This window comes from Callithrix jacchus, chromosome 18, assembly GCF_049354715.1.
Source record: "Callithrix jacchus isolate 240 chromosome 18, calJac240_pri, whole genome shotgun sequence".
NCBI lineage: Eukaryota > Metazoa > Chordata > Mammalia > Primates > Cebidae > Callithrix > Callithrix jacchus.
In genome coordinates this window covers 42,028,756-42,055,867 of record NC_133519.1, presented here as the reverse complement: position 1 = coordinate 42,055,867, position 27,112 = coordinate 42,028,756, and the positions used below count along the sequence as shown (strand labels likewise).

Here is a 27,112-nt window from a genome sequence, read left to right as displayed (position 1 = left end):
TGCCTTTCCCTCTCCAAGTGGCTGCCTCTGGATCACTTCCCCATTTGATTCAGCTGATTTTAAGAAGGGACACAGATAAAGACATTTCCAAAAAGGCCTGCTCCTATTTTTATATATGTTAGGTATTCATAAAGACAGTTTCACTTGAGAACTAGAGCCTCAACACTATATAGCAGCGTTGCTTGCTTAGGCACTATTGACACTTAAGGTCAGATCATCCCTTGTAGGGCTGGATGTTCAGCAGCAACCCTGGCCTCTACCCATGAGTTGCCAATAGCATCCCTCCACCAAGTTGAGACAACCGAAACGTGCGCAAGCATTGGCAAATGTGCTCTGGAGGATGGCAATCGCCCTGTTGAGAACCACTGCCATACCTCCTACACATCTACTGATCAGCAGGAAGCCCTCAATCATTGCTGCAAGTCAGATGCCAGAGGTCTGGGATGACCAGGAAATTTGCAATACATTACAAACACATGGGAGAAGGTGCTTCCCTGATTTCCTCTGGAAAAGCCAAACACAAGGCAGTGACCCTATCCAGGCACAGAAATAATCAGGAGAAGGGTAGTTTCAGAAAAAGAGAGCCAACAACTAATAGTGAAGTGAGATGAAAAGCAATAAAAGATGTGGGAAAAAAACAGTGAGAAAGACAGAAGAAAGGGAAATGGAAGGAAGAAAGAGGCACCAGTAAGAAGGGATTTTAACATTCCAGAATCTGTGAGACAGAGCAACCCATTATAAGATAAAGTGGCATATTTTCATCAGGCATAATTTTTTAAAAGGCAACTCAGTCTGAGGAAAAGGGTCATGAACTTTCCACCAAGTCATTGTGAGACTTTAGGAAAGGACCATTGTCCCCAGAGGATGGACCCCTCAGGGGAGTTCTGTGTGAAGCTCTTTGTTAAGGCCTCATATGTTTGAAACTCTAAAACCCTTTAAAACAGTTTAGCTTGGAGTTTCATTCACATTAGCGTTCCTGGTATACAATGAATTTGAATGAGACTTTAAAATAATGAACATGACTCTTCACATCCAGGGTACAATATTCTAAACTGCTACTTCCCAAAAATCTATTTCATCTCAAAACACCCCCTTGGGACAGAGAAGCTCTGGATTATTTATTTATTTATTTTTGAGGCAAGGTCTTACTCTGTTGCCCAGGCTGCAGTGCCTGGCACTCAGTGGTTACTTAAGATACTTTTGCTGGATACATAAATGAGTATTGGTAGGTAATCAAAAAATAAGCCTCTGGATGCATTATGGGAAAAAAATCATGGCAACATTCAAAGAAATCCAAACCTCTAGTAAACTACTTTAAGATATTGTCTTGACTGACAGTTTAGAATGCAAAGAAAGAAAGGCAGACTCACTTCCTGATCACCATTTTGGACTCTGATGAACTTTGGCTTCCATCTTCTTCACAGTTTGGGCTTGTCAGGTTTCCATACCTTTACAAATAATAATGAACAAGCAAGCAAAAACAGTCAGTGGTGGAAAGCACTCTATTCAACTTCAACTACAAAGTGACAGTTTATACTTTTCGGAAGTAATTAAGGGAAGATGTATTTATGAAATAGCATTGAAAATGATGCTGTGTTATTGGTAGTTACTTAATGGATATATCTGCATATTCTAAACAGAAAAGTCATTTAACAACTAATCACACTATTTAAAACATTCTCTTAATATTAACATTTAACATTTATTTTACTTTTTAAGATTACACTAGAGTTTTCCTTTCAGCAGAATTGGCTATTACATGACATGAAGAAGGCAGATCCTCGTGAACTCTGCAGTGCACCAAGCCCCCCAGTCCAACCCCGCTCTGTGTCTATGCAAGGGAGACGTGGCTCCCTTAATCCTAATAAACAAACAGGGTGAGATTTTTCAGCTCTGTCATTGGCCATCATCATAGTTATTATGGAAATCACTCTGGATCCTAAAATTATGGCTGGGATAGAGACAAGGGCTGCAGAAGAAGACTTCTGTCTTAGCAACCAGGAGAGCAGCGGTGTCTCTACTGAGGCCACGTTGCTCTAGACACAGCAACTGCGGAGGTGGGGTGCAGGGGTCCAATTTTTAGGAAAGCAATAGATGCTGAAATTATAAAAGTTTTCTCATTACAAGCTCAAAATTTGCTCAATGATTCATGAGTCCCTACTTACACTGCTCGCTGTTCTCCCAGCTCCACATGGAGCCAACCTATTTCATACGAATAGATCATGTTTTGTTTGGTTTGGAATGTACACCTAGTGAATGTACTCTAAATTCTTAAGGAGGAGTTTTTAGTTAACTCATAATGCCTAGACTGTTTCTTCAGTTTCTCCTTCCAGCAGTACAGAATCCAGAGATTCCTTGGAGTTTCACAAGTGAGTTGTCTGTCCCAAAGTTTTAATAAATTCCATAATTGATGAGTTTATATTTTTAAAGAGCATGCTTTTGTCTTCTCCTAATGGGATTCAAGGCCCCAGTACCCTCACGGTTCCTTGTTCATAGGACTTACAAATCCTTTAAAGAATACCAGCCACCATCTGGTTTGACCCAATGCCAGTGCATCTGGTCTCCCTATCATCCCATCCTGGTAGGTTCCAGTTTGTGTCCTTAGGCACCAGCTCACCTATCCACCTGCTCCTTTCTCTAGCTCATTAGCCTTATGGATTTCTTGGCCTCCCAAAGATATTTTCCACTGGTCTCCACCCTCCCTTTTCCTCTTCATTCTGTCCCACATCTGCTATTTATGAGGCTTCCAGGGCTACCCTTTGCTCTTCCTCAGAGAAGAACTCAGATGAAGATTTACTCCACCCCAGGTGAGCAAGGCAAGGATGGGAAACAAGATTCCTAATAAATAAACAGGGCGAGATTTCTCAGTTCTATCACTGGCCAACATCATAGTAAACTGTGTCCTCGTGCTCTCTCACAGCATGCTTGGTGGTTTATTTAAGTAGGAGATACGGTGGGTGCAATCAGGAGTGGGATGTTGGGAGAGCCACTGTATCTTCCATGTATCTGAGTAGAGAGGGATCCATAAACTCTTCTCCCGCCATCTCTCAATGACTATATGTGGGGCTTAATCTTTGTTTTTGTTACATTCCATGTTAGTCCAATAATTCCCTCTCCAGTTATTGCGGAAATATCACATCTTTTTATCTTTCAAGGGGAAGTGAAAGGTAGAAATAAAAAGGGAAAACACCAGGGAAAGACACACATTTTGCTGCTCCTGATATTCTTCTTTTCAGAGTGGTTTGTGGTTTGTACTAAAAGTTCCAAGATCTCTCTACTCTTTCCTTTTGCTTTGGCTTCTCCTACTCTTCTGCTCTTTTCCTGCATTTTTTAGACTCAGAGCCGAGGTGCAGGTTTGGATGGCACCAACACCTATCACAGTTCAAGAAAGACTACGTAACTCACACTGGTGAGCCAAGTTCTGTCTCATTAACTAACCTGGTACCATCTGCAATGGCTCAGAAGACCACAGAGGTGTTTCTCCTGGCTACCATAGTGTCTACAGGTTCACAATCAGAGCGTCCGCTTGATAATAACCTGGAGACCAGTAAAGGCCGTGGATAAAAAGACACATGTGGCAGAGCACATGATCCAGTTGCTCAGCCTCAAATCTTACAGACGTACCAACTCTTCTCTACCCAACCCGTCAGAAAATCCCTTTGCTCTCCCCTCCTAACATATCCTGAATCCAAACACTTCTCATCACTTCCATTGCTTCCACCCTGGCTCCAACTACGCTATCTTGGATAGTATAAATCAAGTGTAGCCTAAATCAACACAACAGCCACTTAACTGGTCCCCAGCTTCTGCCCAGCAGCCACAGCAATCCTGCTCTGTGTAGATCGGATCATGCCGCTCCTCCACTCCAAACCCTCCCCTAAAAAGCCAAGCATGATGGCACATATCTGTAATCCCAGCTATTCAAGAGGCTGAGGCGAGAGGATCTCTTGAACCCAGAAGTTCAAGTCTAGCCTAGGGAGCACATAGCAAGACGCTTGTCTCTTGAGAGAGAGAGAGAGAGAGAGAGAGAGAGAGAGAGAGAGAGAGAGGGGGGGGGGGAAACCCTCCTATGACTCCCATCTCATGTTGAGAAAAGGCCAAAGTCTTACATGTCTCACAGGGCCCAAAATGATCTGCGGAGACCTCCTCTCACACCTCCTACAATTCCTCAGCCCTCATTCCCTTTCCAGTCTCAGCAGCCTCCTCCCTGCTCCACCCACACACTGGGCATCCTCCTGACTCCGAATCTGTGCCTGCTGCTACCTCTTCCCATACCTGTGGCACGGGCTCACTCTCTCAGCACCTTGGGTCTTTGCTCAGGTATCACGTTATCAGTGAGGCCTTCCCAGACCACTCTACTTAAAATAGAAACCAACTGTAACATTAGCCCCTTCCCTCCTTTATTTTTCTCTATGGCTTTTGACACCTTCTGATATATTGTATAGTTAATTTTGTTATTGTGCTAATTGTCCATTAGAACATAAGCTCCAGCAGAGCAGGATGTTTGCCTCTTTTGCTCACTACCCTTTAGAGCTGGCACCCAACAGGCACGCAGTGGGTACTTGTTGTGAGTGCTCTGTTGGGGTTTCAGAAGCAGATGCAGTAATGGACCTCCCAACTACGAGGTTCAGATTTGCCTCTGCAAAGGCAGCATCTGGCCTTACTTATGCTTCTACATGTGTCAAGTCCTCATTTCTAACGGCCTAGGAGCATAGAAGATTTAAGATAGCTATGATCATTCCAAAAACCTACAATTAAAAAGAAAAAACAGTTTTAAGATTTAAAGTTGAGATCTTAAAGGTATAAACTATTAAAATGCAAAACAAAAGTATGTACACTGTTGTAAAGGAGTCTTTTGGAAGTGAGATAAGGAAAGAGCCTGTAACCCTATGGAACCTAATGGACTGGGATGGAGATGATTATTTGCCCCTGCACATTTCTTATTTTTTTTTTTCTTTTCCCATTGAGAAGGGGTCTCACTCTCTTGCACAGACTGGAGAGCAATGGCACAGTCATGGCTCACTGTAGCCTCATCCTTCTAGGTTCAAGCAAGCCTCCCACCTCAGCCTCCTGAGTAGCTGGGACCACAGGCACTAGCTGGGACAACAGGTGCATGTCACCATGCCTGGCTAATTATTGAATTTTTTGTAGAGATGAGAACTCACTCTGCTTCCCAGGCTGGTCTTGAACTTTTGGGCTCAAGTGATCCTCCCGTCTTGGTCCCTCAAAGTGCTGGGATTACAGGCACAAGCCAAGATGCCAGGCCATCCCTGCAACTTTCTCATTAAGGAGAAGTAGTGCTTTACAGAAAAGAAACTACACCAGTGTTGGAATCAAGAACACTTCAATGTTCAGGCCAGGTCCTTTGAGAGTCAGTCCTATTAGATTAAGACAGTTCTGTTGATGTTTCCCTGGACCCTCTCATCGCTTCCAATCAGAAGCCAAAGTCAAGTTCAATTCACTTATTCCCGGGTAGTAAATAAAATGTGTGTATGAGTGTGTGTGTTTAATTAATGGCCATAGAATAGCTACCAACAAACTTGTCAACAATGTCAAATCCAATTTCTGCAAAGCCTCCCTAGGATTTAAGATCAAAGCTCCAACATCTTAAGGCGGCTTACCAATGAGTAACTGCCCTTCTTTAAATGGTAACTCATAAAACTTAAAATACAAATTATCAGAATGACTTTTGACATGGTTTTCTCCTGTTATCACAAGGCAAAAGAAAGATTTGCAAGTGTCTCCTAAAGTTTAACCTTATGCAATTATTTACTGCAATCTAAAAAGTACTAGGAAAGAGCAATAAAAAAGTCAATATAATGTTTAACTGGTTGCTAGTATTTAAACAAAAAACAGTTATTTCCAGAGGCGATGTCTTTAATTCCTTGGAGCCTATCGGGTAAGATAAAATGTTTAATATGTGTTTGAAGGAGAGGACTGGGTATATTTGTGGTTCAAAGAGACCCTTAGATAAAGCTTTCCCCAGGGATGGTCTCTCTAATGGGGTCCCTTTGTAACCTTTGCTCCCCAACAGGAAAGTCTCAGTAGCCTAAGAGATTCTTCAGGATCACTCCCTTCCTGGTCTGGAACGTGGCCTCCATGCCTCGTTTTCTATTCATGCTCACTCAGCTGTGCCCCTCACTGGCCTCTTAATGTTTCTTAAAAACCTCCTCCTGCCACTGTTCCAAGGCCTTTGCAGTGGGTCTTCTGGCTACTTAGAAGGCTCTTTCCCTGGAGATCTGCAGGGCCCACTTCCTCACATTCTGGAGAGTTTACTTAGTTTTCCCATTCACATTGGGCCTTCCCTAAATACCCAACCTCTGGCCCTCCATTATACCGGGTCACCCTGACCTGCTTTATTTCTCTCCATTGCACTTTTCACTCTGTCTTAATATGCGTTAACTAATTATTGATGTCCGTCTCCCCGCCGCTAGAATGTATACTCCATGAAAACAGAGACTTTGGTTTGTTTGCTGCTGTATCTTCAATGTCTAGAATAGTGCCTGTACATAGTCCTTCGTAATCGTTATTGAATGAGGTCTAAATGACTGAAAGAATGAATGATGGAATAAATAGATGAAAAGCTCACAATAGCTTGTATGGTAGGGTGGTGGTCACTGAATTCTGACTGTCACGGCTAAAATCCCTGCTCCACGAATTAGTTGTGTCTTTGAGGGCATGTTACCTAATTTAAGCCTTTTTGGCCTCATTTTTCTCATCTATAGAATGGGAATAAGAAGAACACTACTCTATAGAATTATAGGAGAACTAAATCAAGCAGTCATGTAAAGCCTTTAGCGTGTGCCTAACACATAGTAGTAAGTTCCCAATAATTATTAACTGCTATTATTATTGGATTATTTGCCCAAATCAAGTACAGCCTAAGAGGAAGTAAAGGAAAGAGAGACCTCACAGGAAGCTGCTGACTCAAGGACCCCTGGGAATCTTTTCTAATAAACCCTGGCCTCAGAACATCTTAGGCATTTTTCTGTAACTGACCCAAAAGAACATAGGTCAGGTATGAAAAAAATGTGCAGAAGCTGACCTTGACTCAGGAGAATGACATGGGTGAAATAGCCTGCAGATGTCTGGCGAAAACCTTAGTGAAGACTTTGGACTGTATTCACAGATCAGTGAGAAGTGTGGTTTTAATTACTCTGAATAATATCCTCCATGGCAGGCACCTCTCTGCCAAGTCTGACCTGAGAGCTGGGTCACGGCCACCAAGCCTACCTTGGAAAGGTCTTGTTACCACTGTGAAGTTGCTTATTCAAGGGGAAAGATAAAGGTCAAAAACAACAAGGCAGAAACTCCTTGTTCTCTTGCAGGAAAGGAAGGGGCCAACAAGACTGAGCCAAGAACTCTATGCTGTGCTTCCACTTAGGAGGGTTATTTCTTTAGGCCATTTATCCATGACTAGGAAAGCTAGAAGACCCTAAAAGAGCTGCCCTCCTCCCCTGCAGGCCTGTGCTGTGAAGGGGACTGTGCCTTCCTTGTTCTTTGACTGTCCACATTATCCCCATAATAAGTCGCCGATACTTAAAGCAGCATTAACAGCAAAATGTAGCTGGTATTCCTGCCCCACTTGACAGTTACAAAATGCTATAATATTTTCCTGGAGAATAACCTTCCCTTCCAGCCCTTAACCCACAACTGTCTAAAGAGGAGATCAAGAAAAGGACACTATTCATCCAAGGGAAAGAAAATAAAAAGGTCTCTCTTGCCACAACATATATCTCACGCAGATTTAAAATTATTTAAGTATGTCGGCTCTCGCGCTCTTGCTATTAGGTTTCTTCTAGTTTCCATTCCAAGCCTCTGTCATCTGTTTCTCTTCTCTGGCCTGTTTCCTGCACTCATGGCTTGGTGGCCCATCAGTAGCTACTCCCTTCCACTTCTAGTTCCTAACACTGCTAAACCACCAACTGCAAACACAGCTTATTAGTATACTGCAGTGGCTGCGGTACAATGATGGACAGCAGAGGAAATGGGTAGATGCGGGTAGAGGAGGCAGCACTCACACTCTTCATGAGTCTAGATTTGTCTCAGGTTTAAGATGAATTAATACATTATTAATAAATCAGTACAAGCCTGTGGCTCAGTTTTCCCCAACTACAAAAAGTTGCTATTGCAGAGCTCTTCAAGAATCTGCTGAAACATGCCTTGTAACATCAAATACAATGAATATGAATTTCGTATCACTGCATCCTTTCATTTTCAAGAATACTTTTCTTTTTCTCCTATAGCTTATAAAAACTCAACATAATATCGATCTATCTAAATGGGTGCTTACTGGCAGCTTTAACACGGGCCACAGCCAACAGAACTGTGTTCTCTAGGACTGGGGGCCTGACTGCATTATCAAGGGCTAAGTTCACAAAAAACAAATGTTAAAAAAAAAGTCAAATAAAAGAAAAGTGATATGAAAAACAAAATTAACTCAAAGCAGCCAGTATCTTCCCCTTTTAGATGTCTCAAGATACTTTTAAAACCATTAAATTTACCTGAATGAACCATGAAGTATAATTTCATTTAGTTAAGTTGATTGGTTTACTTTTCAGAGCCATGCGTAAGATCTGTGCTCCAGTTACAATAAAGCTAGAAGCAGTGCCCGTCTCTGATTCATAATGGCCACCTATGTATCCCCTGTCACCAAGCTAGGGGCACTTTGCCGAAGAGATCATAACCCAGGGTCCCTGGATGAATTTACAGAAGTCTGGGAAGTCCCTAAATTTTATGAAAAAAAAATTGTGAGGTTCTCTTTTTTCTAGAGAGAAGGTCCATAGTTTTTACAGGGGTCCATTCTTACAGGAGTTTGTGATCGATTCCTCCCATCAACTGCTGAAAAATGGTCAAAATCACTGCTTTAAATGATCAGAGCTGAATTCTAAGTGTCCAGTTCCCTACTCAGTTACCACCAATTACATTTCAGTTTCTCATCAGTTTTGTTTTGTAGTTTCCAAATGTAAGCACACTTTTCTTAAAACCTGCTGGGCAATTTTATATTCTTTTCAAAAAAAAAAAAAAGAAAAGAAAATAAGGATATTTGCATGTCCTTGCCTCTCTTTGCCAAGTGAAATAAAAAAAACAAAAAACAAAAAACAAGCTACTTCATGGCAACATTTTTATCTCTTAGGTCTTATAAATTCTATTTCAAGAAAAGAAAGCCAGCCTGGTTATGATCTGCAGCAAAGTCTTTCCAGCATCCCTTTAGAGTCTGCTTTAACGAAAGCATCAACGTCGTCTCCCAAGCTAAGGTTCTGCAGTCACCACATGTTCCTCTCCAGAATTCCCACAGTGCTGGTGGGTGACATTTGGGTCCACTTGCCAAAAGCAGATATTTATCAAAGACCACCAAGCCAGCAGGGAAGAGAAATTATTTCGATTTTCCCTCAAGTGATTATGGTTGGATATAATTCTCACACAGTACCAGATTAAATTTTTCTGGTCAATCCAATGTAACTGGCATAGTTAGAGGGAGAAAATATTAACAATGTCTGTTACATTCTGGCTCTGGCCATGCTTCCTGGAGCTGAGTGTGTGGACCAAAACTGAACAGGGCATGATGTCCTGAACAGAACAAAGATGAAGGTGGACAGCTGACCTTCAACATCCTTAAGCCTATGGCCACCAGATTTTTCAGTCAATCTCTCTGACAAGAAGTCCTTGTTTCTTATCTGTGTTGCTGCAAAAAGTTATCACAAACTTAGTGGCTTATAACATACAAAGTTACCATTTTATAGTTACATAAGTCAGAAGTCCAACATGGGTCTCAATGGATTAAAAATCAAGGTGTTTCAGGGCTATGTTCCTTTCTAGACGTTCTAGAAGGGAATCCATTCAATTCCCTTTTCTAGCTTCAAGAGGCTGCCTGCATTCTTTGGCTCAAGGCCCCCTTCCTCCATCATCAAAGCCAGCAACATAGCATCTCTCTGATCCGATTTCCATCTTCATATCTCTTTCTCTGTCTTCTGCCTCCATCTTTTACATTTTTAAGGACCTTATGATTACTCTGGGCTCACTCAGATAATCCAAGGTAATCTCCTTATTTTCTAGTCAGCTGATTAGTAACCTTAATTCCATTTGCAGCCTAATTCCCCTTTGCATATAACCTAACATAGTCCCAGGTTTCAGAGATGAGGATGTGGACATCTTTGGATATGTAAATTAGTATAAATGTTATACCTCCAATTGTTTTCTAAGCTAAACTGTTTCTCTTCACCTGAGCCTGAGCTTGAGACCTTTTATGAAGGGCATTCCCTATCAAAGTTTTTAATCCTCTTTTCTATGTTATAACCATTTTCATACCCATAGATTTTCATACCCTTTTTATAATCCTCTTTTCTCTTCTACCAACCAATAATGTCATGTTTCTCAAAGTTGCAGGGAATAAGATCTAAGTCCAATTTATCTTTTAGCAATCGACCTTTTTTTAAAAAAAAACCCTTAACACATATATATATATATGTATATATTGTGTGTGTGTGTGTGTGTGTGTGTGTGACCCCATCTAAGTTTTACATTTTTTTGTTTGTTTGTTTTGGTTTTGATTTTTTGACCTGGAAGTCATCAACAACCAGACCTAAAGAAAATCTATTTAAATTCATTTGTTCTAACAAAACCCTTAAATAACAGCCTTCATTTACTAAGAAGTTCTCACCCTAGTCAGGATATTCAATATGACTGTATGTTAAGCTGGAAAGGAAACAAAGCAATGTTAAGATTTCCTGAAAGTTTTTCTATTAAATAAATGGGATGCACATCCTGGAGCCAACCAACCCATAAATCTCAACTGTTCCATGCATGGGGGTTGGGGGAGGCACAGACGCCTTAATAGTGACCCTCTCTACTAGTTTCCATTTGGCCCTGTGGGAGGTTACTAAAATTAATTAAGAGAATGGTATGAAATTATGTTTTAAAATTTCCTATATAAGTAATGGAAGTTAAACATTAATAAATGACTCTTAGAACAAACAAAAAGTTCAGGAAAAAATCAAATTATGAGTTTCATAGTAACAAGTTTTCATGAGTGTTAATGCTATAAGACACCAGCACCTAGAGGTAACTTATGGTCCCAGTGTCACCTCTAGATGCTGGTGACACTGGGACCATAAGTCACCTGAAGATGCTCTAAGACCCTTCGTGTGGGTTCAGTTTCTAGTACGTTTCCCAGTGCTCTCTCTGCTGACAACTTCCTCTCTTTGGACCCGGAAGAACAGAGGAAAGATACTAGAAACCTTGCCTCTACTTAAAGAAAAGGAAGTACAGGAACATGAGCACTTCGTGACAGCATGAATCTAGGAATAGTTGGCAATTACCTAGAGCAATTCCAGCACTAAATAAAAAATTCAATTATTTTTAAGTGAGGTTTAACAAAAAGTAATTTGGAACATATTGTACACATCTCAAAAACACTTACCAGCTTCTCATGCTAAGAAAGCATTTGAGAAGTGAATGGATTTCTATAATGGGCTTTTTATAGAAGGTTTACTATTACCAGCTCCCAGGGGGAAAAGTTTTCATTTAAAGTGCACATTCCTTTGGGAGGCTGAGGAGGGCAGATCACGAGGTCAAGAGATCAAGATCGTCCTGGCCAACATGGTGAAATCCTGTCTCTACTAAAAATACAAAAATTAGCCAGGCGTGGTGGCACACGCCTGTGGTCCCACCTACTCGGGAGGCTCAGGTGGAAGAATCACTTGAACCCAGGAGGCGGAGGTTGCTTTGAGCCGAGATTGTGCCACTGCACTCCAGCCTGGTGACAGAGCAAGACTCTGTCTCAAAAGACAAAAAAAATACAATGCACATTCAGCCTCATGGCCTTGACAGTGATGACACGAGTCTATAGACTTGACTCTCCCACTAAACATAGCAGAGCCTGGGCAACGTTCACTGCTGAACCTTCCAAAGCACCTGCTTGGAACAGGCATGAATAATAATAGCCATTATTTATTTGTTAGACAAATAGTTCCTAAGCACCTACTGCAGGCACCATTTTGAGGGCAGAGCAATGAACAAGACTAACATGGTCTCTGAGAAGAAATAAACAAGATAAATAAGATAATTTCAAATAATAATAAATGCTGTGAAGAAAGAAGGTAATAGTAGTCTCTTAAGCACTTAATATTTTTCAGCCACTATACTAAGAATTTTACCTACATTATCATGTTTAAACCTTACAATAACTCTATAAATTATGTGCTATTTTTATTATTTTATAGATGAGGAAAACTAAAGCTAGTAAGATAAATTAACTGCCCAATACTGCAGAGCAAGTAAGGAGTGCAAAGCTGGAATAAAATTCAAATTTTCTGACTCCTCGGTCCATGTTCTTAACCGTTATATGATATGCCTTAAACCTGAATCTCATGGCTAAAAAAAAGACAGGAAGAATTGCTTTTCCCATAATATATCCTAAAATCCTGAAAAGAAAATGTCTGTTTGACATCTACGACAAAATTCTTGGAAATAAACGAAATTTCTCAAGCGTTATATCTGATCAACTCCTCTCTCCGCTGTGGAAGAACCCACCGCATTAACAAAGGCAGCTCCATTCTGCTGGTCACTGGTATGTCATGTTTTGCATATGAAAATGTTACTACTCCAGGCGACAAAAAGAATGGACTTAAGGTTTCTATTCCCACGGCGGTGCTATACTTACTTAAATCCACCCATGGCTTCTCATTTGCTATCCCTGACCCTTCAGGAAAAGCTGATTGAGGTCAGGGATTTGGCCTGAGCCCATTCAGTACACAGAAACACTCCAAACACAGAGACACAACAATGACATTTATGGCCCATCATCTAAGTGATCACCTAAGATCCTGGCCAACATCCAGTTTAACTTGGAGACAGCCCTCCAAAATATCCTATGTCTGTGTTATAGAACCTTTTATCTCCCAATGGCCTATCGATTTTAATTACATACATGTATTTACACACTGATTTGTTTAATGTGACTCTTTCTCACTAGACATTCAGCATGAAGAAGGCAGGTTTGTCCACCATCAGACACACAGCACCTTGTACAGTACATGGTACGCATAGAGCTGATCAGTATTGCCTGAGTAGACAAACGAAGAAGAGCACTGATCCTCAAGTGAACTGCTCACAACTGTGTGAAGGGAAGAGCCCTTGGGAAATGCAGTTTCCAGGGAAAATCACTTGAGGTAGTGCTGAAAAGGAGAGCTAAGAAGGATTCCTTGCAGGGCACAGTAGCTCATGCCGGTAATCCCAGCACTTTGGGAGTCCGAGGTGGGTGGATCACCTGAGGTCAGGAGTTTGAGACCAGCCTGGCCAACATGGAGAAACCCCGTCTCTACTAAAAATACAAAAAAATTAGCCCAGTGTGGTAGCACATGCCTGTATTCCCAGCTACTCAGGAGGCTGAGGCAGGAGAATCACTTGAACCCAGGAAGTAGAGGTTGCAGTGAGCTGAGATCATGCCATTGTACTCCAGCCTGGGCAACAAGAGTGAAACTCCGTCTCAAAAAATAAAAAAATTTAAAAAAAAAAAGGGTTTCCAAAAAAGGGTTTCTTTAAAGATGATACTAACAAATAAATGAAGGTGATATTGTATTCTTGGAAAGAGCTTCCAAGTTGGAAAGGGGAAGGTTTTAATTCTAGCTCTGCTACTTACTGATTGAATGTTTCTGAGACACAATTTTCTAATTTGTATACATAGGGGTAAAATAAGTGAACTAAATAAGAAAGTCTGTGAAAACACATGGCAAGCAAACATGGGAAGAAGAAATAAGTTCGAAGACCTATTGAATTAGTCTCTTTGCAACATAAGCAAGCAAATTTACATTAGATTATCTTAAAGCATAGTGCTTATAAATGGTTTCAACCTTTATCCACCCAAATGTCCTCCACTGGGAGAATTTGGGAGAATTCATTTGAAATTAAGGGAGTAATTCAGATTACTACTCGGTGCTTTCCACAGTGTGACGTGAGCGCCATCACTGGCTTGGCAAAGGTTTCTGGAGACCTAGTTAACCTCTACTCTGCTTCTTGTTGGCATTCTTTTTACTTTTCTCTTTTTTTTTAGACAGAGTTTCGCTTTGTCTAAAAAAAAAAGTAGTAGAAGGGGGTTTTGCCATGTTGGCTAGGCTGGTCTCGAACTCCTAACATCAAGTGAACTGTCTACCTCAGCCTCCCAAAGTGCTGGGATTACAGGCGCGAGCCACTGCACTCAGCCCATTCTGCTTAATTCTGATATCAGAGTGCATATCACAGAGAGAATGTTCAAGAAATAGCCCAAAAGGGAGCTATTGTGACAGCTATATTTAGAAAACTCTAGATATTTGTGCAAATATTTCATGGTTCTCAGTGAGGGTCACTAGATAAAGTAGGTTTCTCCCTACATTTGAGGTTGGGCATATTCAGTGGTATCTAACACACTTACGTTTAAATGGTATGGTGAAGAGAACAGACTTTTTTTTTTCTGAGACAGAGTCTCAGCATGTTGCCCAGGCTGGCACAATCTCAGCTCACTGCAACTTCCGCCTCCGAGGTTCAAGCGATTCTTTTGCCTCAGCCTCCCGAGTAGCTAGGACTACAGACCCATGCCACCACACCAGATAATTTTTACATTTTTAGTAGAGATGGGGTTTCACTATGTTGCCCACGCTGGTCTCGAGCTCCTGACCTCAGGTGATCCACCTGCCTCAGCCTCCCAAAGTGCTGGGATTACAAGTGTAAGCCACTGCTGCCAGCTAGATTTTTAACTAAGTGAGTATATGTTTGAAGTTAGATCAAAGAAAATTTCAAAGCCCCAACACAAACTGCTAGCCCACAATTCAAGAACTTTCTCTTGGGTTAAAAGGAAGCCAATGTGGTCTAGAGTGAACTCTGAGCCACATTGAGAAGCACAGAAAACAGGAGTCCTTGGGAAACGATCACCCTAAATAAGGGGTAAAATAAACACATGGAATTAGCTAGACATGAATTCAAACCACTGTCTATTGGCCAATCACAAAAGGCTCTTATTATAGCATAATAAAAATTGTCAAAAGATAAAACAGAAAGCCCAGAAAGCAAACAGTTCCATATGAGAAAAGCCACATTACTGGAAGTCTTAAGGGAAGTCAAGCTTGACATCAAATAAGCTTCTCTGGTGGGAACTAAACACTGCAGCATCTGCCTTCAATCCATTCTTGACTGATTATTACATGATTAGCACACGCTGGAATAGCTGCTCAGTGTGTTGATTTCTCGACAGATAAGCAAGCTGCTATTAATAAACCAAAAGAAATTATTTTTAAAATGATGTCAGAGACCCATAAACAAGCCTACCACAATCTACTGACAAAATAATATTTCAAATGCTCATCTTCAGAATAGGCAAGTTTATACAACATAATTGCTTCCTCTTAATTATAGACATTAAAAGTCTCAACAACCAATTTAAGAACCCAGTGTTTCACAGAATGCACATTTTGGTTAAATTTAATCAAGACTGAAGCCTGGTCCAAGATCTAAGTGAGGAGGAAATGAAGGAAGAAATGGTCATGTTGACATTTGTACATATTTGAACAAATCCGAATTTCCGCAGAACAATCAAAATAAATGAGATTTATTTCTCTGAACTTCTCTATCCTGTTTGATCTGTAGAACATGTTAGAAGTTCATCTAATACCATCTTAAGCAGTTATCTACTTGTTTCAGAAATGCAAGCCTTAATATTTTATCTTTTGTGGTAAAATATTAAGTACTGAGGGGTGGATCCAGGTCTTATGGATATGTAATTTGAAGCCACATGTAATCTGAGGGGTCCTCGCAAAGAAAAATAATACAAAATTAAGAACATAAAATTGTGTAGAGGGCATTCCAAGTGAGGGCCCCTGGAGGTTAAGTGCCAGTGGCCTCTTAGTAAAATCCACCTGTAAACTATCTCAAGGCATGAACCAAGTCTCGTATTTCTGAGTTCCATCCGCATGGTGTCTTGCAGAAGCTGGGTATTGTGTAGGCACAGAGTACTTGTCAATTCCATTCATTTCAGAAGCAAGCAAAAGATCTGAGTTTGAGATTTAACTCAAGGCCAAGCCTTGGCCCGTCCAAATGGTACAAAATAAATCCTAACTCTCCATCCAGTTACATCTTACATTACAGCTTGAATTAAATGCAGTTTGATTCATGTTCAATGTAGTTAGTCTTCCAGTTAGTGTTTTAAAAATACAAAAATATCTATCCTTTATAATAGAACAAAGAAAAGATTTAAAAAAATATCAAAGCTGGATGTACATGAGTCAGAGACTAAACATTCCGGTTCCTGTGTGTATGTCCTCTGTTAGGATGAACAGCTGGAATTCACGTGCACTCCTTTATTGACTGTGGACATCTGTGGCCTATTATCAATAGTCAGCCCATAAGCAGAAGAGTTTACCAATTCCAAAGTAAACCTGTAGGAGTTTTTTAATGGTTTGAACTATCTATTCATACCGCCTGCCAGTAGCAACTGTATTTTTTTTTTAATAAACATGAAATGCCAAAGACAAAATTCATAAAATTTTTCAATTTCTACTTATAGGTATGATCTATTACATAAGCAAACAAACTATAAAAGAAATGCCTCACCAATCCAAGTTTATATTCCAGGCTTATTTTGTCCAGCACTGCTATGCAAAAAACTACAGAACTTCCTATCTGTGCTGCAGCTCAAGGTATCACGACCAGATCAATGCATGGCAAAGAACAGACATTTTGTGAGTGTTCTCAAAGGTTAACATATGAATAACCATTGAGCCAAATAATCTTACTCCATATGCATCTATGAGAAAACTACTTTGAGGGAAAGTCCACTATAGTCAATAACCTTACTTATATTGGAATAGAACTTTATTATTAAAGGTATTTCTTAAGACTAATAGATATGACTACACAAAAATGTTAATGTCTTCATGAAAAATATTAATAGGCCAGGCGAAGTGGCTCACACCTGTAATCCCAGCACTTTGGGAGGCTGAGGTGGGCAGACCACGAGGTCAAGAAATCAAGATCATCCTGGCCAATGCGGTGAAACCCCATCTCTACTAAAAATACAAAAATTAGCTGGGTGTGGTGGTGCATTCCTGTAGTCCCAACTATTTGGGAGACTAAGGCAGGAGAATCACCTGAACCCAGGAGGCAGAGGTTGCAGTGAGCCGATATCATGCCACTGCACTCCAGCCTGGTGACGGAGCGAGACTCCATCTCAAATAATAATAATAAATGACTTTTAAAACTAACGGACAGATTAGGAAAAATATTTCTAACAAATGATAGGCTCAAACTAATTTCCTTAATATGCAGAGTTATAATTAGAGGATCGATAATCAGTTAAAAAGAGTCCAAAAGAAAAAACAGACAAAAGGATATGAAAAGACAGTTCACACACACACACACACACACACACAAAACACCACAAACAGCCCATAAGAATTTTAAAAGATGCTAAACCTCACTCATAAATGTAAGAAGCATAAATTCAAAGACAATGAGCTATCATTTGTCAGTGGTCAGATCATGGCAAAGATAGTTTCCAAAGGTAGAGAGAAAATATCCACAGTTCGCATGTGTGAGGGGAAAGTGAGGAAACAGGCACTCCCATTTACTGGGGACGGGAACATCATTAGTGCAATCTGGCAGTATCTTGCAAATCTAAACACTGATGTACCTTGACCCATTAGTGACTCTTCTATGAAATCATCCTATAGAATTCTTAACTATTCAGAAGATACATATTCAAAAACGCTCCTTGCAGTACCGTTTACAAAATTTAAAAAACAAATTTAAAAACTGGAGAGAATTGAAAGGTCTATCCACGTGATAACCTATTCAATAAATATTATAAAGCTATTGAAAAGATTGTGGTAGATTCATCTATAGGTGCTGATTTTGAAACAAGATTTACATTTTTTGAGCTTTCAATATGTCAGCCACTGTTCTAAGCCTTTTATATATACTAATTAACTTAATGAGTAAAAAATCTCCAAGATACACAAATAAGTAAAAATTGAAAATTGGCCAGGCATGGTGGCCTGAACCTGTCATCCTAGCAACTCAGGAGGCTGAAGCTGATCTCCTGAGCCCCAGAGTTCCAGGATGCAGTGAATGTGCCAGTGCACTCCAGCCTGGACAACAGGACAAGACCCTGTCTCTAAAAATAAAAATACATTTTAAAATGGAAATTGCAGAACAGATTGTGTACTATGATTCTATCTGTATCATAGATAAGTACATATGTCATATGATAAACATATAAACATATCATATATGATATACAGTACATAAATGTTCGTATGTATACATACATACTTTTCTATACAGTCAAAAGTGTGCAAAAAATACAAAGGGAATGGTCGGTCTATAGTGATTTCCTGGGAGGAATGGGATTGGAGCTTGGGGAAAAAAATCTTTTACTTTTTATTTTTATAATTATCTGGACTGATGAAACTTTTCACCATATACATGGATTACCTTTATTTTTAAAATGTTAATATGTGTTTCTTGCCTAGTTTATGGCCTATTTAATTTTCTTCTTACTATTTTAAAATCTAATGAATATTATTTGGGGGGAAAGTAGCAATATGAATAAACTTTAATATTTTGTATACTCTTCCATGGTGTAAGAATTGTTAGCATGAGCACTGATTACTTTTTTTTTTTTTTTTTGAGGTGGAGTTTTACTCTTGTTACCCAGGCTGGAGTGCAATGGCGCGATCTCGGCTCACCGCAACCTCTGCCTCCTGGGTTCAGGCAATTCTCCTGCCTCAGCCTCCCAAGTAGCTGGGATTACAGGCACGCGCCACCATGCCCAGCTAATTTTTTGTATCTTTAGTAGAGACGGGGTTTCACCATGTTGACCAGGATGGTCTCGATCTCATGACCTCGTGATCCACCCGCCTCGGCCTCCCAAAGTGCTGGGATTACAGGCTTGAGCCACCGCGCCCGGCCCACCGATTACTTTTAAAATAAAAAATTTAGTTAACCGACATCAATACTCAACAAGCCCAACAAAAAGCCGTATCTCATTTCCTTCCTTATGCAGGAAACCTCCGAATATAAGAGTTTAGATGAGGATTCTCCTGATTCTAAAACAATCGTTTGGCTGACAGTTTTCTTCCTCCCAATATCAGGTTGATTAAATGATATTTTTCTAAAAGATGAAGTTTAATTCTTCATAAACTTTAACAAAACAGAAACAAGGCAGAAAATCTAAAGATTAATAGTGTGTAAATTTCAATGTATAATGCTCTGCTATATGTAATATGTAGCTGAACAATACAGATCAAGGATGATATTTACATGCAGATCTGTAAAGCAGCCAATACCTGGTGACTGTTCATAGCTTTCATCACCTCCGCCATTCATAAGCTGCTTCCTGTGAGTCTAAGAATGTGGGTCTAAGTCTCCACACTTGACACATATTAGCACATCTCCTCCTCACAAGATCCCAATAAAATTCTTGGTCAATTGATTATTTACTGAATAACATAAAATTATAAAAATATGGAGAAATTTAGGGTGGCAAACAGTAAATGAAATCTATAAAGCAACTGAATCTAGATTTACACTATCTACTCTCACCTCTTCTGTAGATCTTTTAGGAGACTTTTTCTCCAGCACAGACCATAAGTGGCTCCTGAATGATCTTCTTGCCATTTGTGCCAAAGGTCATCCCTTCCTGTTAATCTTTCCTCACACATCTCTCTCCGCATACCAAGTGCAGGTGATTCAGAACCTCGTGCTCCACTCTGTAAATGGCCTGCATTTCTATCAACTCACAAAATGCTCTATGTTCTTACCTGTCCAGCAGCAGTTCCAGTACTTCTTTAGTGGAGGCAAAGCCTCTGTACGTTGACAGAAAGATGCTGATATAGGTAAAGTCATTGTCCCCAAAAGCTGTCAGCAGGTTCTCCACAAGCTTCTCCAAGGTACCAGCTTTTATGGTCCTGATCTTACAGGTCTCGTATTGACTGACTGTGTGTCCTGGAGGCAGCTGGTCCCCTTCAACCTGTGTAATAAATTAACGATTACCATAAGGAGAAACAGCTCCCTGAAGTACAAATGGAAGCATTTACATAGTTGAAGGCCACTTTCACACTGCTGGTGGGAGTGTAAATTAGGTAACCACCGTGGAAGACAGTGTGGCGATTCCTTAAGGACCTAGAAATAGAAATACCATTTGACCCAGCAATCCCATTATGTGGTATATACCCAGAGGATTATAAATTGTTTTATTATAAAGACATATGCAAACGTATGTTCACTGTGGCACTGTTTACAATAGCAAAGATGTAGAACCAATCCAAATGCCCGTCAAAGAGAGACTGAATAAAGAAAATGTGGCACATATACACCATGGAACAATATGCAGCCATAAAAAAGGATGAGTTCATGTCCTTTGCAGGGACATGGATGAATCTGGAAACCATCATTATCAGCAAACTGACACAAGAACAGAAAACCAAACACCGCATGTTCTCACTCATAAGTGGGTGTTGAACAATGAGAACACATGGACACAGGGAGGGGAGCATCACATACTGCAGTCTATTGGGGGATGGGGGGCTAGGGGAGGGATAGCAGCGGGTGGGGAGGGATAACATTGGAGAAATACCTAATGTGAGTGATGGGGGGATGGAGGCAGCAAACCACCATGGCATGTGTATACCTATGTAACAGTCCTGCAAGATCTGTACATGTACCCCAAAACTTAAAAAATAAAAATGCCAGTCTTAAAAAAAAAATAGTTGAAGGCCATAGCCTGTTAAGTTTCCCCTCATTCTTACTTATTTATCCCCTTTGTTACCCAGGCTGGAGAGCAGTGGTATGATCACAGCTCAGTGCAGCCTGTAACTCCTGGGCTTAAGTATTCTTCCTGCCTCAGTCTCCCAGGTAGCTGGGACTACAGGCTCAGGCAACCACGCTCTGCTAGTTTTCGTATTTTTGGTTTTTGTGGAGATGGGGTCTTGTTATGTTATCCAGACTGGTCTCAAACTCCTGGGTTCAAGCAATCCTCTCACCTTGGCCTCCCAAAGTGCTGGGATTAGAGGTGGGAGCCACTGCATGCAGCTTACCCTCACCTTATTTAATTTCTCTATGCATCACGTAAGGCAGTGCTGTCCTGTGAGTTTAGTGTGGTAGGGTGGTGGGGGACATATGCATGCTTCCTTCCTTTCTAGAAGTAGAGGTATTACCTCATAATGGTCACATTTGCTTCTACTTGCTCCCCTATCAAGAACTGGCATAGGTTACTGGCATAATTGTACCAAGGACATTTTCAATGATCCCAGGAATCAGGCTTAGCAAGCAAGCATTCCCTTTGTTCTGTTGCATGGGAAGTTTTCAGACTTTTTTTTTTTTTTTTTTGAGACACAGTCTCGCTCTGTTGTCCAGACTGTAGTGCAATGGTGTGTCAGCTCACTGCAACCTCCGCCTCCCAAGATCAAGCAATTCTCCTGCCTCAGCCTCCCGAGTAGCTGGGATTAGAGACACCTGCCACTAAGCCCAACTAATTTTTACATTTTTAGTACAGACAGGGTTTCACCGTGTTGGCCGGGCTGGTCTCAAACTCCTTACCTCAGATGATCCACCCACCTTGGCCTCCCAAAGTGCTGAAATTACAGGCATGAGCCACCGTGGCCACCCAAACTCATTCTTAAAGACAGCTCCTATGGTGGTGTGCGGCAGCTGGTTCATACCGGCTTTGGAGAGAAGATCATTAAATTTTGAGAATTAGTGTAAGCCAGTTGACATCATGTTGATAGCTCAAAAAATTGGCCATGGTTGAAGTATATTCTCGGTGGAAATTTAGGGAGATGGAACCATGATCTGACTTTCTTCAGTCCACAGAGGGCAATGTGCATTTTGATTCAATGTTATCAGCAATCAACAGAGCTGACTGAGAAAATGGTTGTACCAAGCAGTACTGGGTGAAGCTCTGGGGAGTGATGAAAAGGGTGAGTGGGTGTATGACCGACCCTGCCTTCCGGAAACTTGCAAAGTCTAAAAGAAGACATTTACTCATGAGAAGCAGCTAGCACATGAAAATGAAACTGTAAATGAATACTGGTAGATATAATTGTACCTTGGTAGATATAAACCATAATGCATAAAAATTCATTGGTAATAAAATCTTTACAGCTTAAAATTTGAGTATGAGGGAAGAGAATTCAAATGAAGAAAAATATTGGTGTGCCTTACATTCTGCAGTAAATCTGTGCCTAACAAATTATACAGAGATGCAATTTTAAAAGTTTAACTCATCCTCCATAGGTACTAAGGAAACTGCTCTACTGAGTGGAGGTCTATTTCTAAAGCAAAAATTATCCTAAGTGATGCAAACAATCACCAGGTGGTTTATCTGAATCGTAAGTTGAATTGTTTAATATCAGATTTTCCCAAATTTCAATAACCACATGTGAAAATTAAAGAAGAAGGGCAAATAAGAGAGAACTGATCTCTAATGATGACACTGTGCTTACTAAGTAGCATATTTGCTTTTCCTTCACCTGCCCTGTCAGAAATCAAACCACTGGAAGAAAATTAACAGATGGGATTGCTTTCAGAAAGACCGAAGTGGTGTCAACTGTTTTCAGAAGGGGGTTAGAATAGCTTAACGTCATCATGTCAAACTGCTAACAGGAATTAAAATTAAGACCCCAGCTTATGTGGTAGATGGCTTTATCTCTTTATTTAATTTTTCAAAGTTTTCTAGGGAGAGGGATCTGGTTCAGGCAAAATATCAAACGTTTCTTTAGGCCTCTTAGGACTCTTGACTCAGATCAGGTTCTAATAACTCTTCTTTATCACTCTATACATAGTTTTAGAACAAACCTTATAGTACCCATCTGTTCCCCAGAAGCTCCATCTTTACCAGAGACAATAAGTGAAAAAGATATATGGTGTAGAATTCCACATGTTATTAATTATTTGGTTCACTGCTGCTTTTAGTGTGTGCTGTATGTAAAACATTAGTTCCAAAAAAAGGTCCTATGGTCAAGTTTGGGAACTACAGAGTTCAATAAAGTTAACGACATCTCTTTACTGCAGAATTTCTTATATTCTTTAATATGCTAACGTGTGTTATCAAACTCCAGGAGAGGGATGTGTTATAGACATTTCCAAATGGATTTCTCAGGGCATCTAGCAGAACTTCAGAATGCACATACTTTGAAAAGTTTTGGCTTATTAAATTACTGTAATGCACTTAAAAATTAACTCATTTACCACTTTGCATTTAAAAAAAGAAAAATCAAAACATTATAAAATGTAATGTTAATTTCTATTTTCAAATGTTCATTCTTTTGATCTCTTTCTTAATATGAAAATGTAAGGATGTTTTGTGTTTTGTACTTTGTCACTTCAAAATACCGGGCCAAAATAATTGTCAACCTGCATGATATTCAAAAGTAGCAGTTAGAGGCTGGGCGCAGTGGCTCATGCCTGTAATCCCAGCACTTTGGGAGGCCAAGGCGGGAAGATTATGAGGTCAAGAGATCGAGACCATCCTGGCCAACATGGTGAAAATCCGTCTCTAATAAAAATGCAAAAAAAAATTAGCCGGGTGTGGTGGCACGTGTCTGTGGTCCCAGCTACTTGGGAGGCTGAGGTGGAAGAATTGCTTGAACCCAGGAAGGCGGAGGTTGCAGTGAGCCGAGATTGCACCACTGCACTCCAGCCTGGCGACAGGGCAAGACTCCATCTCAAAAAAAAAAAAAAAAAAAAAGTAGCAGTTAGGAAATATACTTCAAGATGGGAGCAGTGGCTCACGCCTGTGAGGACTTTGAGAGGCCAGCACGTTGGGAGGCCAAGGTGGGCGGATCACCTGAGGTCAGGAGTTCGAGACCAGTCTGGCCAACCCCAACTCTACTAAAAATGAGTCAGGTATAGTGGTGTGTGTCCCAGCTACTTAGGAGGCTGAGGCAGGAGAACACTTGAACCCAGGAGGCAGAGGTTGCAGTGAGCTGAGATTGCACTCCAGCCTGGGCAACAGAGCAAGACTCTGTTTCAAAAACAAAACAAAACAACAACAACAACAAAAACACAAACAAAAAAAAACAAGAAAATATATTTCAATGTCAAATGTTAACAACAACAAAAGGAATGGCTTCTCAGTGGTTACAGATAGTCAAACTCTGATTTAAATTCAGCTTCCTTACCGTGTGATATCAGTGTTCCCTTACCAAACAATTTTGAAATTTGATGATTCTTATTTTATTTACAATGGAAACTCTACATAATTACTAAATTTTTCTTATCAAAAGTCATGATTATTTAAAAGAACTAATTTTTCACTGAGTATTGATGTGTCCTAAAATTCAAACACAGAGAAAAACGCCTGTCAAAGGACCTTGATGAAGTGGGTCCAATTTCCTGGCAGAAAGCAGATTTGGCAGAAAACCAAGGTTCTCCCTTGGGAATGGCATTATGTTTCTTATTAACTCAGTTCCTTCCTTTCAGTGCTTTTTTACTCTGAAAAAATTTCCAATATGCATACATGATTCCTGTAAGTCTCTTTAACAGCATTTGTTCCTCAGTGTTTGCATCTGTGCATTAGGAAGAACCACATGTGACCTAACAAAAGGCTAACAAAATATTTTTAAAATTTAAATTTAAAAAATAATTTTCAAAGTGAACACCACTCTTGTGCCTACAATCACTCTCACAAAAAAACAACAATGCATGTTAAGTTATCAGAGCATTTGCTTAATGTAATTTTCTGTAGATTTGCTAAATATCCTAATATCTGCTTATGATGGCAGGCGAAAGATCCGATGACTTCTAATTTGCCAACATTCAAAGAGAGTACATTTTTTATGAAACAAAAAGTTAAAATTATCTGCTTACCACTGGAATTATTTTGAAATGAAACTGTACAGCAGGGAAACACAAAAAAAATACTCTGCCATATAGCCCAATTAGAGAAGCTAAAATGTTAAAAGTTGCATTTTTGCAGCATAAGATTCAATAGATCTTTAAGTGCTTTAAGAGACTAGGACCAGTTTTTGCTTATATTATCTTAGCAACTTTGAATTAAAGTTTAAGATGAAAAGGATGGAACCCTTGTCAGACAAGTGCTTAATGACCCAGACTTAGAAAGCAAGCCACAACGCCTGAGCCTGCCCTGTAGGTTAGCACGCTAACAGGAAACAGCTCAATCTGGATTTAATCATCGACTGTCGCTTTTACTGACAAGATCATGGTACGGAGACCACAAAAATGTTTCATGTTTGCTTTTTTGGTTGATCTTTGTGCCATTCGAATCCAGCTTTTTCTAAGAGAACATGTCTGAGTCCTATGGGGTAAATATCTAATGTGCCCAAGTGTCCTACCAGGTACTTTCCATAATTATCGATTTTGGTACGAGATGGAGAGAAAAAGGGGCATGTGAAAGATGAAATATGCCATATTTCAATTCTGTTTCCAGACATAGAGACATAAACTCTTTCCACCTTCTAACACATAAACTGTTAAGCAGTTGGGTGTTTCTAATTTTAAAAAATCCCTTCAATAAAAATAATATTTCAGTCATCTGACAGTTTAACAGGGAACATGTTAAGTAAACAACCTCATTACAATGGAGACAGTATGGAGTCCTCCATGCCATGATCCCTCTTCAGTGTATCAGTTCTCAGGCGTCTTGGCCTGAGCAGCAAAGTAAATAGTGAGTATTATTCAAGCTGTTAACTTCCAATGAAAATCCAAAACCCATACCAAATCCTTACATTCGTCCCCAAACACCCAAAAGTAAGTTTCATGCTCGCTTTTCAAATGCCCTACAACCACTAACCAGCAACAACAAACTACCACCATACAGGCTGAGAATCTTTTATCTCAGATTCTTGGGACCAAAAGTGGTTTGGATTTCAGATTTTTTCAGAATTTGAAATATTCCCGTTATACTTACCATTCAAGCATCTCCATTCTGAAAATCCCAAATCTAAAATGCTCCAATGAGCATGGATGTTGGAACACTTTGAATTGAGATTTTAAGATTAAGGGCACTCAACCTGTGTAGGAAAACCCACAAGCTGACTCATAAATAAGTTCTGCTCATCTCTCCATCTTACTGAAATGAATTAATTTCCTTACCATGCAAAGAAGTATATCATTATCTCAGCAGAAATACATTACATGTGTGTAATGACACAACAGAGCATGACAAGGCCAGTACATCTGAGGACTACAGTGACTATTTACACACAAGACGTTCAGAGATGTTCAGGTAAAGTCTAGAAAATACTTTAGGGCCCATGATGTCAAGCTCAACATGAGCTTCTGCTTTGTGTGAACTTCTATTAGGTTGGCGCAAAGGTGATTGTGGTTTTGGACATTAAAAGTAATGGCAAAAATCGCAAATCACCTTTGAGCCAACCTAATATTTCTGGTGTGAACTCACTTTTTTGCTAGGTTAGGGCTGACAGATAAATTACAGGATGCCCAGTGAAATTTTAATTTCAGAGAAATAATGAATAATTACACAAAATGTGGTATAACTATGTCCCATTCCATGTCTGGGATCTACGCATACTAAAAAACAACGATTTGTTATTTATCTGAATTTGAAATGTAACTGTGTTCCTGTATTTTTATCTGGTAAGTCTGGCAACCTAATGCTACTGGCATATACACAATGGCTGTCTTTTCCATTTATTCATCTACTTATTCAGCCACACATTAACTAAATGGTACTATGTGCCAGGCACTATGCAAGGTACTAGATACATAAAAGTAAATAGCATGTGGTTCTGGCAACCAAGTTGTCCAGTCTGGTAAAGGAAGCAGACACAAAGGAACCTTTACAATAAGATGTGAGTCAAATGGTGGAGACAGAGGCCAGGTATGGAGGAAGCATCAAGAGGGACCCAGTATAAAAGAGGTGTCAGAAAAGGCTTCCTGAGTAGGTTCTGTCTGCGCTGGGTTGTTTCGTTTTCTTTTTTAGAGATGCAGTCCAGCTCTAGTGCCCAGGCCAGAGTGCAGCGGTACAATCAGGGCTCAATGCAGCCTCAACCTCCCAGGCTAGGCCAGTCCTTCCACCTCAGCCTCCCAAGTCACTGGGACTACAGCCCCCCGCACCAGCCCAGCTAATTTTTAATTTTTTTTTTTTTTGTAGAGACAAGGTCTT

The 27,112-nt window shown here is 40.1% G+C and overlaps 1 protein-coding gene across 6 annotated transcripts in view; it reads right to left on the bottom strand.

Annotated features, from left to right (window-relative positions):
* RGL1 (ral guanine nucleotide dissociation stimulator like 1) overlaps nucleotides 1–27,112 on the bottom strand; it is a 303,693-nt gene that overhangs the window by 57,148 nt on the left and 219,433 nt on the right. For 5 of the 6 annotated variants that reach the window (XM_054247899.2, XM_002807704.5, XM_035280227.3 and 2 more), the window contains 2 exons: nucleotides 19,788–19,996; nucleotides 1,371–1,448 (listed from right to left, as the gene is read on the bottom strand). In XM_054247899.2, the coding sequence (XP_054103874.1) occupies nucleotides 1,371–1,448; nucleotides 19,788–19,996 (287 nt within the window). Of the gene's footprint in view, nucleotides 1–1,370; nucleotides 1,449–19,787; nucleotides 19,997–21,582; nucleotides 21,700–27,112 lie in introns of those variants that run through there. The other variant, XM_035280229.3, reaches the window with a different exon arrangement.